This window comes from Homalodisca vitripennis, chromosome 5, assembly GCF_021130785.1.
Source record: "Homalodisca vitripennis isolate AUS2020 chromosome 5, UT_GWSS_2.1, whole genome shotgun sequence".
NCBI classification, from domain to species: domain Eukaryota; kingdom Metazoa; phylum Arthropoda; class Insecta; order Hemiptera; family Cicadellidae; genus Homalodisca; species Homalodisca vitripennis.
Window position 1 is genome coordinate 107,290,191 of NC_060211.1, and position 14,351 is coordinate 107,304,541.

Sequence of the window (14,351 nt, forward strand, 5' to 3'; positions counted from 1 at the left end):
AAAGAAGAATGTACACCTAAATAGAGGGCCTCCAGAATCCATTGTTACCAATAACACAAGTGTTGTATTAACTGTGTGTATGATACAACATTAGAGGGCCTCCAGAATCCATTGTTACCAATAACACAAGTGTTGTATTAACTGTGTGTATGATACAACATTAGAGGGCCTCCAGAATCCATTGTTACCAATAACACAAGTGTTGTATTAACTGTGTGTATGATACAACATTAGAGGGCCTCCAGAATCCATTGTTACCAATAACACAAGTGTTGTATTAACTGTGTGTATGATACAACATTAGAGGGCCTCCAGAATCCATTGTTACCAATAACACAAGTGTTGTATTAACTGTGTGTATGATACAACATTAGAGGGCCTCCAGAATCCATTGTTACCAATAACACAAGTGTTGTATTAACTGTGTGTATGATACAACATTAGAGGGCCTCCAGAATCCATTGTTACCAATAACACAAGTGTTGTATTAACTGTGTGTATGATACAACATTAGAGGGCCTCCAGAATCCATTGTTACCAATAACACAAGTGTTGTATTAACTGTGTGTATGATACAACATTAGAGGGCCTCCAGAATCCATTGTTACCAATAACACAAGTGTTGTATTAACTGTGTGTATGATACAACATTAGAGGGCCTCCAGAATCCATTGTTACCAATAACACAAGTGTTGTATTAACTGTGTGTATGATACAACATTAGAGGGCCTCCAGAATCCATTGTTACCAATAACACAAGTGTTGTATTAACTGTGTGTATGATACAACATTGCCTCCACTGGCTGTGTGTAGCTTAAGCTCATTCCCACTTCTAGGGTTAGAAAAACATGTTACAAAAACTTCAGTTTAATATTAATTATACCTTAAAAATCAAAGATACAAAATTTAAATAAGATAATAATGTAGTTTCTGTAATTACAAGAGATAATAAAGAGGCGTAATTTTACTATGTGCTTAAACGAGTGTAATTTAAGTTGGCTGATAACACTAGGCTGCTATTAACCGTGGACAAGTACTTGTGGTACAACTTGTTGTTCAACCAGTGTGACAAGTAGTTAACTAACAAACTCTAGCCCGTACCACAGCATAGTTCAGAATCAATAAGATGGCATTGATTAGTACAGACAACAGAGCTCCAGATTCCTGTTATTTCAATTACAAAGAGAGGAGAAGAGTGAGAAAGTTTAAGAAACACTTAATGTTAGTATCTACGATTAGTACAAGACTAATTGTACAATATTTAAGGACCTTTATGTTGATAAAAGTTTATTTTTTAATTACTTGTAGATGTTATAACCATTTGACGGGTTACTCTTTAACATAATTATAATTATAATTTTAAGGTGTCAATTTTAACTGTGCCACAATTGGTGTCTCAAAAACTACTAAATTAATGTTTCAACCTATACAACATGACAGTGTTTTAAATTTACAAATGTGAATTTGTTGAAAATAGCTTTATTGTCATTCTTTTCATTAGTTACAACAGTAATACCACGAAAAACTACTTTAAATATAATGGACAATATAAACTCCAATTTTTTGTATTTGTGTATGGAACTTTTGTGTAATGGAACACTATAGAATAAAAACAATAATTACTAGGTCTCTAACATAATAAAATGTCACATTGCTGGCATTTGAACGACACATTGCTTTGTTTCTAATAGCAGCCACCATTTTGTTTATATTGTAAATATCAATATCGAAATTTAACTTCAATATTTCTATTGGATATTTCTCCAACGTATTTGCAAATATTCATTCAATTTGGTTGACATTTACTCGTTTCATGGCTGTTAAAAAATGTTAACACCTTTGTTGGACAGAGATAGGATCTTACTTTGTGTTGGGAATCAAGATTGTTACTTACTGACCTCAGCGTTCCTTAAGACTTTTCCTTTTCTTGTGCACAAATTCTCTTTGAGAGGTAGCTAGTTCATGAAATCATGTATACATTGTCATGTATACATTTGTGTACATTTCTGTATATTTCTTTAATAATAGATTACAAGAAGAGAAGTATTTATCCCTGCTGTTGATAAACTTAGGAAACTATTCTGAGATTTCCAGGTCACTAATTGTTGATAATAGACCGCTTTGTTTACATTATAATTCTCATAACCTCTGATCTCTTTTAAAGATATTGAACTAAACTCATATTAAAATTACAATTTTATATCCATTTAGCAACTCTTCTAAACTATCTTACAAACGACAAACTATCTAACACACTCTACAAAAGATATTTTTATACACACAGGAAGCTGAACAAAATTTTATAACCATTATCTAGCACACTGACAATATACATACGTACTTCACTCGTCTAGGCTAATATAGAACACAAGTAATAAACAATAACCTAAAAAGGGCTGATAAAAATATATAAATAATCATTGAAGACAATTCATTGCCAGATACAATAATCCCTCACTGTCCCGAAGCCAAGATCCAATGAATTAGCACATAAGCTAGTTTTCCTTGAAATTAATAGGGGAATTTCCCCTAAGTTAGAAATGAATAGTCAGCCAAGCTAGTTTTAGTGGAAGTCAAAATTAAAGTGTATCAAGAGTTTAAAATTTCAAATGATATCTTTTAAAGGTTACATCCTTTTTGCTTGACACACAATCTACAGTATTGCACATAAATAAACTTAAAACTACACATCAGTTTAGCTCAAAAAGATAATTTTCAGTTTCTTTATATTGCTGGCTATTGATGATGTATCTATTACTTTGGTGTCTTACAGTTGGTCACAAGTATTTAATGCTAAAAATATGATCTATACCAAATGTATCATTATGTATTTAAACTCATTCAACAACCTTCCATATTTTTTATCCTTTAGCAAAATTAGGACTGCTGACAATTTATAATTTTCTTCTTTAGAAGAAATTCCTGTATTGATTTGAAGAGAAACTACCATGTGTACTTATAAAATGCAAATTGGATCGTGGCTCCCAGACTTATCATACATATGGTATTACAAATAATAAATAAACAACACAAATTAACATGATTTACATTTTAGAAAATGTACATGGTTTACCTTAATTCTTAGGCTTACACTGCCATTGGGAACACTATTGTCACGTTTTCGGGTTCAGCCCATGTCAAAAAGTTGCTTAAAGCAATTCAAATTTTGAAATATTTCGGCCTAACTGTAGAGAACAGTTTCTTCAACAGGTGTATTACTGATTCAGCCAGTTTTGGTCCAACATTTGTTGGTTGAAGATGGCTCTTCACAGCGAGACCAAAAATATTTCAAGATTTGACTTGTGTTAGCAATGTTTGACATGTTTGAACTGGAACAACTATATGAGTTGTTACACTCCTTATGGCTTAAGGTTGATTAATTATCCTCAGGAAATTTCTTAGATTTAATTTGCAGACTCTGTAGACAAATTTAAGATAAAAAGCAGCAAAGCATATTCCCTTATCCGCAGATATATGAGGGTACAGTAAAGCAAACTATTTGCAAAAATTGCCACAGGAACACATTTTTTTGCTTTATAAAGTTTGTAATTACAATTATATTGCTTGTGTTAATTTGATTTTATATAATTTTTTTGTTACTCAAAAAATTGTTAAAACATTTTTAAAACACCATTACACTGAATGCTTACCACATACAATTCAAGTGCTTTGTGGAAGAATATCTGCGAAAAATCAAGACAAATCTAATATAAATTATTGAACTTACTTGTACAGATTGTAAATAACTAATAATAAATCAGAAAAGAAATTATAAAAAGAATATAAGAAAAAAATAAAAAAGAATTATCTGAGCAAATATATTAATAAAGGAAGCTGATAATAATTTTAGTTAATGTTATCATAATCGTACATAACCAAAAAACACGTACAAATTTATAATGATGATTGCTTGAAGAGTCTGAATCACAAACCTCTATATGGTTCGTAATGTTGTCAAACAATGTTGAGAGTACGAGATATTTTATATGTTTCTTCTGACTTATGTATTCTATGTTCTTTAATCATATTTACATTGTCATGTGATAATATACTTTCCTTGAATATCTAGATATAATGATTGGGTTTTCCACTATATTATGATTTACTGTGAGTTGTAGCATATTCATTAAGAATTTATACAGGACAATGATTCCTAAGGCCAATAACAAATTAATAAAGCCAATTTGATTAGCTATAACCCACAGTGATATAAACTATCACAACAATATTCAACAGTTCTAGACAATGGTAACTTAATAGATTAACATATTTGTGTAATAGTATATTATCAATATTATACATTGAAATTATAACGTGTGTGTTGTGGAGTGAATAATCAATAATAAAGACAGTTGAATTTTTTATATAACAACAGTACAAATTCTTTATATGTACTTTATTCACAGTTTTTAGAAATCAGTATTTTATTATTAATATAGTGACTGGAAGATTTATATATATATATATATATATATATATATATATATATATATATATATATATATATATGTGTGTGTGTGTGTGTGTGTGTGTGTGTGTGTGTGTACATATATATATATATATATATTACATTTCTTTTGTGGTGACAAATTTGATGTGCACCACATACAGAAATCCTCTTCACAAGCAAACTTCTGCATAAAATGAGAAAACTGTAGTCAAACATTCCATCTCCATAGTAAAAGGCTTCCAAGTGCCAAATCAACACACTACCCCAAGGTAAGTTGAACACTGTTAAAAAATAACACGAATTGTCAAATCTGGGATGCCAAATTTCTCTGTACCTGAACTACTTTAAACAGCATTTAAATGTTTAGACAGTATATGAATGTTAAATCTCTTTCAGATATGTGGTCACCCAGTAGGTGAAGACATCTCGGGTGTCTTGAGACAATGTCGTACATGATTACTGTGACAGTGAGAAGCTTTGTCCTCTCTTCTCTGCACCTCTTCTAGTAATATTACTAAGGATTATAGAAAACATAAACTTAAGCACTCTTTTCCAAAATATAATGAACTAAAAGCTAACTATAAGTTTATAACAACATGTTATGAATACAAGTGTGTTGAGACCTGTCAGTATTTAAATTAAAGCCAAGGGTCCCAACATTAGAATTATCCTCATACAATTCAAAATCTGAGAACATTTTGAGTAACAACTAAACAGAAAAAGGCCACTTTTGGTTTACCTATCAATTTGGTGTTAAACTCATAATTAACTTATGTTATTGTGCCTGTAAGGAATCGCATTGCCTGCTGATGTCATCTATTGATTCTTTATTGCCACAAGTTCAGAAGAACTGGACGATCAAGGATGTGTTAGCAAGAATACATACAGAAATTTATTAGTTAAATAAAATCAGTATAAAATATTAAATTGTTTGCGAAAAGATTAAAACACCTCTTTTTTGTTCTCTCAGGACAAGAAGCTTAGAAATGCCACATACTCCTTAAAAGACCTTTGTATTGCTTCTGGAGTGACAGGATATCCTGGATGGGTAAGATTGGAAGTAGGGGCCGCCTCCTGACAAGATCCATGAAGAAGAATTTAGGGCATTAATCTTAGTCATGTTCCCTCGGAAAAAGGGGAAGTCAGCTCTGAACCAGCCTATCTAGTCAAAGCAGATAGTGGGTAGCACACCCAACAGCCATCTCCTGAAGTAGACTATACCTATCGAACTACCCTTGCACCCCAGAATCTCTACATTTGCGGTTAGTGATATGCCACTCCTGGACATCCATAAGGTTGCCCAGATTTCATTCACACATCAGTTTTTACTGTGCTGGTGTGGGTTCAACTGGAAGGTATACAAAATCAGCCAAAAGTGAACACTCCTGGACTTTTATGATACAATAAAACATATTGAATTCTACAAATTGCCTGAAGAATTTACTATTACTTCTAGAAAGGCAATAACTTCTGTACAGATAAACACCGCCCAATAATATAAAAACTAAAACAAAACTGCTCTAAAAGCAACATGGGACATACGTAGTACAACAAAAGGTGGGTGTAAAACGAAATAAATCAACAAATAAATCACCAACAATATTAAGTATAATTATCCAAACATATAGTAAAAGTTTTGGTGAGAAACAGAAAAATTAAATAATAAAAAAAATTAATAACCATGAATGTGAAGACACACGGAATCCAACCATCTCAGAGCTGCACCTTTCAATTCTTCTACAGCAATTTCACTTGAACGAAATTAAAATTGAAAATATAAGTTACAGTTGAGGCAACAAAAATTATTTGAAACCGCTGATCAATATGTAACTAAAGTATGTAGAACTAATCAGATTTAGAGAAAAAATAGATAATATTCAAAATCAAAATAAAATTTGTATCAATTAAAAACTAAAACTGTTTGTCAGTCCAAGTCTAAGTACCCTGCTCAGCCAAGTGATGCAATATTTCCATTATTGTTGTCAAGGTGACAATGCTCCACCTTGTGGAGTCATATATATATAAATGTTAATATTGTCTTCAATTCTTAATAATTTTTTAGAACCACAGTATATCATCCTACCTCATAATACGTCTTTTCTGCACTAACTTGCATTCAATATCACCCTGACTATGAATGATCTAATTGCTAAACACGTCCCAATCTTGGCTTAATAAAAACTAAGAACATTCTAACCTTGCCAAGTACAATGTTTATTCACCTCAATACTGAATGACTGGTCAATATTAAATGAATGAATGAATGTTCCTAGAATTTTGTAACCTAAGTAAACATATCAACTTTAGATTATTATTCAAAATGTGTTAATATAAGCAAATACTAGATTGTTTATAACTAAAACCCATTTTAAAATGTTAAATAATATTCTTTATACATATTTAGTTCTATTATTACTACTGCAAGCATCTCAAAATAAATAAGCTTCAGCAGCAAATAATTTTGGGATAGAATATGATATATCTATATGATGATATCCTATTACAAAAATATTTTATAGAATTACACACTGTAATTTAAGTCAACACGTTCTGAAACTTTTAGACCAAGAATCCCAGTTTCCAAATATGAAAGTAACAGTTATATTAATATATTGTTTTACTTGTTTTTTGATAACGCTTATTCTGAAAGCAAGCATTTTTTATTTAAAAATTTAAAAAAATTATTTTGAATGTATTGATATTTGTATGTTAATACAATAATTTATAGAAAAATATTAAGTGAAACATGTAAATGAATTTTTTAAAAATCATTGTATAGCCTTTTTTCTAAACTACTTCACTTGTTTACATGTCCTTCAAAAAGATCAATATAAAATGTATGGCAATCTTATTACCTGACAAATAAATGTATTACATAATTTGATTATTACATTACTGACTTTGGATGTTTAAGAAATATATAGCATGTTAGTTCTTTAAAGGCATAGTGTACAACTATGCTTTATTTTTGGATAAATGCGGAACATTCGACAGTTAGCAGTTGCCCAGTAATCTCATTCACATAGTTACTCGACTGAATATTGAGACCTCTGCTAATTGAAACTGAACATGTTCAGCCACTTAGACAATCAATGACAATTTTATCAAAAATGTTCCAAGGGATATAATTGAAAAATACCTAAAGTTTTATTTTCAAAGTAATTTTTTCAGTTTTTTATAATACTCATGAGAAAGCATGAAATTAAGTGATACTTTGTACACAGACAATAATTATTTTAAAAGCTGATTATTTCAGTTGCAAGATGTTTAACAAATGTCGCATGTAAATTACATGAATATTTGGGTAAGCACAGAGAAAACATTTTAAAGAATTTAGTTTATGTTGCAATTAGACAAATTCGAAATAATGTCTAGAAGAGGTTATTCTACAATGTAACCTATTTATAAAGTAGTAAAGTGTACAATAATAACTTTATATTAAGAAATGGACTCACAAACTATAGAAGCTTATGAAGAAAACCTTAATTAATACGCAACGGTAATTATGACTCATCGATAATTGTAGTAATGAAGTTGAGCAAGGAAATATAATTATTTTACTGATAAGATTTCCTGTATGAAATCACTACACTTATCTTTGCAAAACTGTCATATACAAAGGTTTATTGCTGAGTGTATTTATTCATAAAAACATATAATACAATATTCATAAGAAACCAATTTATTATTATTATCAAGTGACACAATACATTTTAACAGACCAGAAATAGAATTTTAAAATATAAAAATTAAATTTTCAATTACAATTATTACTGAGCTTTATGTTTGACAAATAAAATGTTGATATTTATGTTTTAATAGCTCATGACCAATGAGCTAATGACAGTCATGTGGTAACTTTTAAATGTACAAACTGGGTAATAAAGCTGTGTCCAGGACTACTGCATGTATGATGATTCAATCTGATGGATGTTACTCTAATGTTTGACTATTAAGAGCCAGTTGCACTGGTAGCCACCGTCTTTATTCCAGGCCCTTAAGAACATTGTTGAACTTCTAATACTAATATGCTCTTCTTCTTCTATTGCTATACACTTAAGCCTCAAGGGCCTTTTGCACACCCCTGAAGCACACCATGAGGGTCCTACCAGTCTATAGTTAAATATGCTCTTGTTTTTATTGTAGAATTATGTTAAATCTCATTAAAAAAATTTATGTACTTTATAAAAACACTTTGTGATTTTGTTAATGTTGTTTTTGATTATTAAGAAAAATTCTCATCTTTTGAACAGCAAAAAGTATTAAGTTTGCAAGAAAACCTTAAAAACGTTACGATTGAGTAACTAAACCTGTCAAATAATACATCTCCCATTAATCCTACAACCAAAATAAGGGTGTAAAAATATTTAAAAATTTATAATTGTTCTCAAGAGGTTGAATGGTATAAGTTTATATCTATAACTTTAGGGACTTTCACTAAAGTTGGCTCTATTTACCAACTTGCATTTACCAAGCTGCAACAATATATATTATTGAACTAATAGTTTTGATAAAAATTGTGTTCTTATTTAGTTTTCTTTTCTAAATTCCTATTTGAATGTAAACATTTATGGGGGAGTCTACTTCATAAATTAATAATATTCTTTATTTTACAAAGGTTACAGGTATAATGCAGGGTTTGTCTCCTGAAAATAACTACACAACAAATGTTATGAATTAAAAAACATGAAAAATAAATCAATAATGAAATACGCTATTGTGTAATGGTAATAAGAAGAAAATAAGAAAAATAAGAGAGGATAAAATTATGAACAATCTTTACCACAAAGAGGAAAACTGTGGAAAAATATGAAAAATAGGAGAGAGTAAGGAAAACTTAAATTACCCTACAACACAGTTGGTAGACCAATTCTTTCCACTCAAATTTATTATATGCCTACCCCTCCTCCTTAGTTTATTATACTTCTCACAAAAATTGTGCATCACTCCCACACAAATTAACTGCATCAGGAACCTAATGATCTGTAGGTAACTTCTGTTCATCAGGAATACTATTTAAATATATTATTGAATCAATTCAATACATATTTACTAGATCAAATACATATCATAAAATGAGACATAAGTTAAAGGAAATAAAACTGTATTAATCAATGGCGCTTGGATTTATTCTAAACTCTAGGAACAATAAAAAACGTGAATTATTCAAGATTTTAAATTATAGATACTTTTACATGTATAGGGAGATCATGGCATCGAGCAACTGTACAATTAGCCAAAATTTCAAATTAAACCTTTTTTGACTGTTATACACCGATATGAAAGTCCATGGTGGGGAGAGGAAAATTATTAATTTTAAATTTAAATTAAAGACAAAACCAATAATAAATGAAAATGTAAAAACAACTGAAAGTCAACCTTCTTACCTATTATCACAAGGAATGACAACACAACTCAATTATTATGGTTGGATCTAGAATAATTAGAGGAAAATAAGGCGATCCTCTTATAATGCAGGGTTTCAATTTCTATAATGGAGTTTCAAACCGATTTTATATTTTGATCAAGGAATTATTTACTTCACTTACCTAGTCATTGACTCCTTGTAATCCTGATCATCAATACCAAACCTTTCCCGCAAATTTCTGAATACTAATGGACAGTATTCTTTAATTTTGAAGTGACTTGGCATGTTTTCTCTGTAAAGCAAATAAGCATGTTAAATTAAAAGACAAATATCAATGTAAAACCAAATCTACTTACACAGCTATAAAATATTTAGTTTCAAAATTATTTCTTATATAAAGGAAGTTTTATCCGTAACTAATGTTTTAGTCAGACATGTGTTAAGTTTAAGAACAAATCGATGCAGATACCCAAACTGCATATACTACTAAAATATTGTGTGATCTATCCAGAAAATAAGTACCATTTTACAGAAATACCACGGTACTATCAAACACATTAGCCTTTTTTTTATTCATCAGCAATCCAAACCAAAGTCGATGGAATGAGTACAGAGGATCTCTCAAAAAAGAAAAGTCCAAAAAACAGAAGTGTCAGTGCAAAAATTCATGTGCACAGTGTTCCGAGATAGGGAAAGGGGTTTTGCTTGTTCATTTTGTTGGTAGAGATGAAACCATTAACTTGGAATGTTACTGTAAGGGAAGTTCAGTGTGGAATCCAAAACAAATACAGAGGAATGTTCTGTAAAGGAATTTTCTGTAATGTTTTGTTGATAATGCTTGGCCTCATGCTATTGGTAACACTCACAGCTAAATGGAAAAGGTTCACTCACCCGCTGTAAAGCCTCGACATGGCAAACTAGTTTGTGTTTTTAGTTCAAATCGGTAATCACTCTCTCATACAATTATTTTATAATTAAATATGTGTTTAAAAACAGTTTAAATTTTAAATTTTTCTGGTTAAAGTTTCACTACTAATTCTAGCTCATCAGATGTGACATAAAGGCAAACATCCATGTCTAGGACAAATGTCTACCAATCCGTGTACATTGAACTGGTTTTTGGAACACTGTTAATCATAGAAAGTACTTTTTATCAATTTTTACCTTACATAAATGATTTTTATATAAGATAACTATTTCATATTGTTTTATATAATGGATGTATAGATTCACTTACAAAATTAACTTACAATCCATTATTAACACCTAGAATAATGATGTTACAAACGTCTTACAACTATGTAAATCTACTCTTTGTACAACTAACTATAAGCTGTTTAAAAGTCTACTTACTTGTTGAACAAGTGGTTGTCAACTTTGAGCTTGGAATAAGATTTGAAGTCATCAGGCAACAACATAACTGGTATGGTCACATGACTCAATTCGTTGATCTAGAAAAAAATGAGAATTCACCATTAAAAAAATCACAAAAAATTAAGTTACAGAAAAACTGATAATATTGCACTTTTTATTGCACAATATCGATGCTCAATTTGCAAATAATTTCAAATGCAAATTTCTTTTTACACTGTCTTTAAAGTAGTAAACAGAAACAAATGAGATTTCACAACAATAGACAATAGAAATTAGGAAACAAATCCTTAAGAAAAGTTTTGAGTGAGACCAATTCAATATAAAGTTGTTGTCAATCGACCGAGATGTGAAATTCTGAATTATTATAAATTCTGGGTTCTGTAACATCCATGTCTATATTATTAGACAACAATACAACAAGTAGCAATCCCTGATACATGAAAACCAGTGTGGCACTTCTTGTCTAAATGCCTTCTTTCCCTGTCAGGCTTGATGCACACTTGTGTGTTATTAAAGCCTGTGCATGGCTTCTAGTTGAGAATTGCAAATTCGAGTGAAGGCGCGATATACAAACGGTGTGGACTAAACGGTTGGAGACCACCAGTTTCTGCTATCCCCCACGTGCACGGGGCATCCATTTCACCCCAGGAAATTTGTTAGTCTGTGCTAGTCAATTACCGAATATACACTAGCCGCACAATGGATATGACTGTTGATAGAGCATCTCAACGCCCAATGTATGTCAGTCTACACCTGGTGTCTTCACTGTTGATGACGTCGTGGAGTTTATCTTCCAGTTTATCAAATGATGAAATTCTCATCTGAAATAATTTTGTTAAATTCTATTTGTCTCCTCGAAGATCTTGAAAATGTGACACAATTAACTATGGGGTGGACTTGTGTTCTTCTTCCTCTGTTATTATATCTCTATTCAAATATGGTGAACACAAAGTTAACTCGGTGCCTCTGGTTCTTTGTACTTGAAATTCAGGTTGAGCCTGAGCGACTGATATAATGCTCTAATGTGTACTGACAAGCTAGTGAATATGAATAAACCGAACACAGTGATAGTTTGGTATTCTAAAACTATCAAAAGGAGTTTCCTTCAATTCAAATCTTCCACTGAATAGTTGGTTCTTAAGTGCTCACAATGGTACTTAGTAAACAGTGGTTCTCCACCATCACATGTAAGGGTGTACACTGAATTCAAACAATGGGAATTTAAGGCTGTGACAGAAGAAGAGATGGCTGGAAAAATTCACTTGGTTCTTTAAAATACTAGCAGAACTTCAAAATTATGAGCTCTTTCTTCTTAATCCCCATTTGTATAATGGTATTGATTAGTTGCTGGATTGGCGTCTATTAATGCTTTAGATCAGAATGGCTGCTCAAATATGATCCGGATTTTCAAAATCAAATAAAAACATTTATTGTCATTGAATAAACAAAGTTGTAGCAGACATTGTCAACGCAGAGAATTCCATTTTATTAGTATTTTTAAATTTCAATGTTGAAAAACATTTTTGCTTATTAAAATAGGATTATTTAACATTAAAAGAAATAATTTACGACTAAAAGACTTGATCATTCATTTCTATTCCAAAGAACTCATGAATGTTGTAATAAGCTTTCTTTTTTTACCATGCAGCGGGGAATTGTTGAAATGTTTTATGCCTTCCTGGGGAGTTTATTGAACAATCTTAGGCTTAATTCCTTACAGTAGTTATGTGTTTACTTAGGCATACATACGAGTTGTAAATTTTATAGTTATAATGAGTGTAGTTGTTGTGGAAGCAACTCCTGTTATTGTACTTATGTAAATGTTCTTTTACATGAGAAAGCATTGACACATGCACATACTACTTAATGTTAAAATCTTGTAGTCTTTAAACAGGAGTCTGCAAGGCTTTATCCAAGCTATTAATTGCAATTGTTTGATACTGAGCTATTGAAGTAACAGATAACTGAGCATCCTCTCACCGGTGTTTAACAATCAAATGTTGAAGCTAGGATACCACCAACAGCAGATGTCTAAACTTCTGTACTAATATCCTTATTTTCCATGACAATGAAGAAAAAAAAACATGGAAATCACATGGTGTGTGTTAAATCATACACAATAAACATAACACAAACATAACACTCAAAACTAAACTCGAATACGAGTAAACAATATATTACTATTGAAGACTGGTATGAACAGAATATAGCAGAATATCTAATCTGCTATTTGTTAGAACTGCATTCTTTAGCCAAAACCTGTCAATTTAATTTAATTGTTATGTGACATTTTTACAATTTACTACTATGTACCATACATTTCTCCTCTCCAAAACTCTAAAGCGCCTAGTTAGAACGAAAACCATACAGAATGTTTCAGAATAATGTGCAGAATTTACATGTGGTGATAAACAATACCTCTAGCATCATTTCTGAGAAAGGAACTGAAACCATGAGTCACAGTTGCATAATAAAACCCATGAGAGAAAAGAATACTTTGACACAGCACTATTGAGGTAAGCCATTCATTATAGAGAGAATAATGTACTAGTTTAGTTTATTATGAAGCTGAATGAACATGTTCCAAGTTCAGTAAAGAAACACAAACTGTAAAGAAATACAAACTATGACAAACATGTGTAAATGTAAATATTTTTATAAAACAGCAAGAAATGTTAAACAGACAACAAATTAACTTACATCAGAAGAAACAAAATAATTCATTTGGTAAAATCTAAATTTATTTGATACTTTAGTATTATTCATGGGCCACTAATTTTGAAAGAGGTTTTTACCCGGACCTAAAAACACGCTACTAGAAAGAAAAGACTCTATTTGACTTACTGTTACAATTACATGACATTATGATATCGGTTCTTGTTTTCTGCCTCCCAAAGGGATGCGGTGTCAGCGAGAAGGCCACTCTGTACATATCTAGTACATGTTATTATGCAATATATATACTAGTAGTACACAGATATATATTTTTTTTGCCGGAAGAGTAGAGTTGCGTTGGTCCCAGATTGTCCAACTTTTCGACGTCAGAAAACATTGGATGATCTAACACGTTATTTGAGGTCAGGAAAGTACAGATCGGAAATGCCCCCTCCCCAGTGCGGGTTTACACTTCTGGCAAAAAACATCCTCCAGGTAATACCT

The 14,351-nt window shown here is 31.1% G+C and overlaps 1 protein-coding gene across 2 annotated transcripts in view; it reads right to left on the reverse strand.

Annotated features, from left to right (window-relative positions):
- Positions 1-14,351, reverse strand: part of LOC124362678 (phosphatidylinositol 5-phosphate 4-kinase type-2 alpha) — a 47,319-nt gene that overhangs the window by 26,139 nt on the left and 6,829 nt on the right. For both annotated transcript variants that reach the window (XM_046817379.1, XM_046817378.1), the window contains exons 2-3: positions 11,172-11,269; positions 10,000-10,110 (exon numbers count right to left, since the gene is read on the reverse strand). In XM_046817379.1, the coding sequence (XP_046673335.1) occupies positions 10,000-10,110; positions 11,172-11,269 (209 nt within the window). The remainder of the gene's footprint in view (positions 1-9,999; positions 10,111-11,171; positions 11,270-14,351) is intronic.